The 4,655-nt window shown below is 41.9% G+C and overlaps 1 protein-coding gene across 1 annotated transcript; it reads right to left on the minus strand.

Annotated features, from left to right (window-relative positions):
- Positions 1 to 462: 462 nt before the first annotated feature.
- XCR1 (X-C motif chemokine receptor 1) lies at positions 463 to 3,394 on the minus strand. The gene has a single exon (XM_082193835.1). It carries the CDS (start codon positions 2,847 to 2,849, stop codon positions 1,812 to 1,814), a length of 1,038 nt encoding a protein of 345 aa, XP_082049961.1. The 5' UTR covers positions 2,850 to 3,394; the 3' UTR covers positions 463 to 1,811.
- Between the last annotated feature and the right edge of the window lie 1,261 nt (positions 3,395 to 4,655).

Here is a 4,655-nt window from a genome sequence, read left to right on the forward strand (position 1 = left end):
TGCAAGTAGATAAATAGGTACCGCTTACCAGCGGGAAGGTAAACGGCGTTCCGTGTGCGGCTCTGGCTCGCCAGAGCAGCGTTGTCACGCTGGCCACGTGACCCGGAAGTGTCTCCGGACAGCACTGGCCCCCGGCCAATAAATGTGAGATGGGCGCACAAACCCCAGAGTCTGTCAAGACTGGCTCGTTCGGGCAGGGGTACCTTTACCTTTACCTAACAACTAAGTTTGTTCTGGCATAAGCTTTTGTGTGCATGCACACTTCTTCATATGCACACGAAAGCTTATACCAGAACAAACTTAGCTGGTCTATAAGGTGCTACTGGACAATTTTTTATTTTTATTTCGACTGCGTCAGACCAACACGGCTACCTACCTGAATCTATTTGGGGACATGTTGACTGGCAGTAGCTGTGACCAGAGCCCATGTCCAAGCATAAAATGCTGCTCAAAAACCACATCTTTAGTTTTCAAAAACACTTTATTAGGAACAGCAAAAAAACCAAAACAATGCAATTTTTAAAATAATGCTATTTTCGCATACTTGTTCATTGTACTTATGGAGTATGCATTTTAAATCCTTTTCATCATGGAAACTGTGAAGGTTAAAATGCCTTAAATCGGAACTGAACAGCTTTCTACAAATATCAGACATTCATAATGCAAAAGTACAGATCTTTTAAAACTATATATATATGAAGGTTTCGTAGCAACTCTATATATGCTGTATCACTGTAGAACTAAACAAGTTTTAAGAGGTTATATTGTGGAAGGGTTTGCCACCATTTCAAGTGAACTCAAAGAGGGACATATTTCAACCACAGTGCTGCAAATTAGTAGTTGGTTTTCTTAATGGTCAAACCCTTATCCTAACTCTGAATGAAAACTTCAGCCTGCATTTGGAAAACAAAAAACTGCCTTATGCTGAGTCGGACATTCGGTCTTTCTCTTTAGCTCAGCATTGTCTGCATTAACAGAAATCACTTCTCCAGACAGTGGTCTTCTTACCAGCCCTGCCTGAAAAAGCCAGGGACTGAACGTGAAAGCTTTTGCATGTAAAATATCTGCTTCTACCACTGAACTATAGCACCTCCCCTTCAAATTTGTCCACATATAACAGCACATAGACAAAACTCTGCTCCTCCTAATTTCTGCATGCAAGATTTGAATTCATGTCCGGGAGTTTCCATGTGTTTGTAGCTATGTTGGGTCAAATATGCAACTGCATATGGCTGTTTATTGTGGGATGGGAGCTCCTTGTGTATGCAAGTTTTTGCAGGTTCCTTGACATCAAAATGGCAACCTGCATCTCCTCCCCACCACTATTTCACCTGGATTTAGCCTTTCTGAGAAAACCCTCCCATTAGTTAAAACATAGCAAGACATGTTGTTGCAACACCCATTCAATATTTTAGCGACATATTTACAATATTAACACACACATCCCTTGTCTGGAAACACCTTGCTACTAATATCTCAAGTTTTGATTTATCACACAACAATACCTGGATCATTTAAACATTTCAGGGATTAGAGTAATATTTGAAAACAAAAAGACGGTCAATTTATCCTGTATGGATACAGATTCTTATTTATAGTTCTGAAATTTTTAGCAGAGGTAAAGACAGAGAAAAGACTGATCCCCAATATATGTTACTGGCAAAACAGAAGCAATTCCAAGCATGATATTCTCTTCCCTCCTCTGGAGAAGAAGAAGATGTTGCAAATTGACAGTTGTTGTTGTGGCCATTCATCTATTTGTTAGGCTGGCTGGGTCAATTAGACTCTTCCTTTTTCAGGCGGCCTTTTCTTCAGTACATTGATGCATCCTCGTAGGAGTTGATGTGAAAAGAATGAGCTCTGGGGCTGGAAGGTGGGATCCTGCTGTGGCAAGGGGAATAATGCTTGTACAGGAGTTTCAGGTGCCTTCTGAATTTCACTCCGACGAAGACGTAGAGCACCGGGTTGAGGCAGCAGTGGCCATAGGCTATTTTGCGGCTGATGTCGAAAGCAAAGAAAACTTGCCTGTACTGTTCACAAGGTAGGACAATGTACTGCTGAAAGGACAAAACGTACACAGAACCAAGCACGTTATAAGGTGCCCAGCTCAGGAAAAAGACCAGCACTATAACAAATATGAGTCTCATGGTCCGGTGCCTCCTTTGAGACCGCTGTCGAAGCAGGATCTTCAGCATCCTTATGTAACAAAATGCAATGATCGCGAAGGAAAATAGGAAGAAGGCAGATTGCTGGCCCAATTCCACCAGCTTCCAAATAGATTCCCCTTCGTAGTCGCAGTACTGTACGCCATTGTGAGGTATTACGCGGGTAAAAATAATCTCAGGAACCACAACTAACACGCTGCACACCCAAATGGCCAAACTCAACAGTGTTCCGCACCTTTTCGTCTGAGTTCTCAGTGATGACAAGGGATCCACCACAGCCAGGTACCGGAGGACTGTCATTATGGTCAGGAAGATGACACCACCATAGTAGCTAATAGAGAAAATGGCAGTCACAGCTTTGCAGAGGAAATTGCCAAAAATCCATCCGTAATAATTGTACACAATCCAGAAAGGGAGCGTGCAAGAGAAAGTCAAGTCAGTGATGCAAAGGTTCACGATGAAGAGGTTTGTTAAGGAGGTGAGGCTTTCGTATTTCATTACGACGCACAAAACAAGGCTATTTCCTAGCAGGCTGAAGAGAAAAATGAGAGAATACAGGATGCTGGTAAACATATTCGTAATTGTGGAAACAGACCCCATCTCGCACACATTCGACTCGACTGAAGGATAATTTGCTGGATCATAATCTGACGTTGCCTCGAGCATATAGTCCATCGGTTCCATCTTCTGGATGGGCTTGAAACCCCTCTAAGCAAGAAACTTTCACTGCGGTCAGTGGAAAACTGAAAAAGAAACCAGGACACCAGAAACAAATATACAAACTTCAAAACAGGAAGTGAAATTTAATCGGTTCTGCTATTGTACCAAGTTAGCTGTACTAAATATACCTTCTTTTAAATTAGTCTGGATGGTGGTGGTGGTAAATAGTTTGTATTTATTATTGTAGTACAGTCGTACCTTGCTTCTCGAACTTAATCCATTCTGGGAGTCTGTTCGACTCCCAAAACCATTCGAAAACCAAGGCACAGCTTCTGATTGGCTGAAGCTTCTGGCATTCAATCGGAAGCCGCGTCGGACACTCGGGCTTCCGAAAAACATCCACAAACCAGAACACTTACATCCGGGTTTGCGGCGTTCGGGAGCCGATTTGTTCGGGAGTCAAGCTGTTTGAGTTCCAAGGTACCACTGTATATACTTTATGTCCTTCATAGTATTTCAAAGCAATGCTTTTAAAATTGCATTTCAGGGAAATTTGGGACTCTTTGGGAGCTTAGCAGGGATTCCTCAATAAGAAGATGAATAATATTGGGCAAGTGTGCTACCCCTTGCTTTGGGTAGTCTAACATCACAGCACCATGAAAATATCACATTCTATATGTCTGACATTAACCCAGTAGTAACTGCAAGGGTGGCTGAGTTTTTGTCAATAGTATCTCTCAGAGTGACGAATGGCACTATTTAGCGGGGGGAAATTCCAAAGAAAATCCTCACCATTACATATTTTACATGACTGTTTATTTGTATATATTTAATTTTTTTATATATGGATGTTTTACGATGGCCTATACTTGCAATGCCTAAGAAAAGTTTGGCGAAGAGGAAAAAAGAATAATATTGGGCAAGTTTTCATTTTCTCTCCTCGCTGTTATCCGTTCCAAAATATCAAGTCTGTCATTCATAAGAGACACCCACAAATTCATCACTGCTTTGTGACAGCACCCTTCAAGTTTAAAGAAACTTGGAAGTAAATTATGTCTTTCCCTATAAGTAAGGAGTTACCACACAAGTCCCACCATGCTCCACTTCAGAAGTCAAGGACCCCTATTTATCAGGAGAGTGGCTGAAGTTGTCCTGTTGCAGCCTTAGGTTCCTTATCTTCCACCCTAATTGTAGGCTGGCCATGTGCCCTACTTTACAAAATAAATTCCTTTTTGAAGGGCTGCCCAGGCCAAATCCAGTCTAAAGAAATCAATACAAAAGGGAGAGCAGAGCCCTTTAAGTTGTTCATCAACCATAAAATAGGAAGCAGACAGAGCAGACACACAATCTTCCCCATTATGATAAGTTGTATTACATATTTCTTTATGAACTGTAATAATTATTTCTAAATTTGCATCTCTTGATATAAATGAGCAGATGCAAATGTTACGTGATTTGGTGCACTCCTTTATCCTCATTGGTGGTGTATTTCATCCTTTATTACAAAGGAGCCATGCCACTCAGAGATTTTTGTTGTTTAGTCGTTTAGTCGTGTCTGACTCTTCGTGACCCCATGGCACTCCTGTCTTCCACTGCCTCCTGCAGTTTGGTCTAACTCATGCTGGTAGCTTCAAGAACACTGTCCAACCATTTTGGCCTTCTCTTGTCCCCTTCTCCTTGTGCCCTCGATCTTTCCCAACATCAGGGTTTTTCCAGGGAGTCTTCTCTTCTCATGAGGTGGCCAAAGTATTGGAGCCTCAGCTTCAGGATCTGTCCTTCCAGTGAGCACTCATGGCTGATTTCCTTAAGAATGGATAGGTTTGATCTTCT

The sequence above is a fragment of the Podarcis vaucheri genome (genome assembly GCF_965113315.1).
Source record: "Podarcis vaucheri genome assembly, chromosome: 12".
Taxonomy (NCBI): Eukaryota; Metazoa; Chordata; class Lepidosauria; order Squamata; family Lacertidae; genus Podarcis; species Podarcis vaucheri.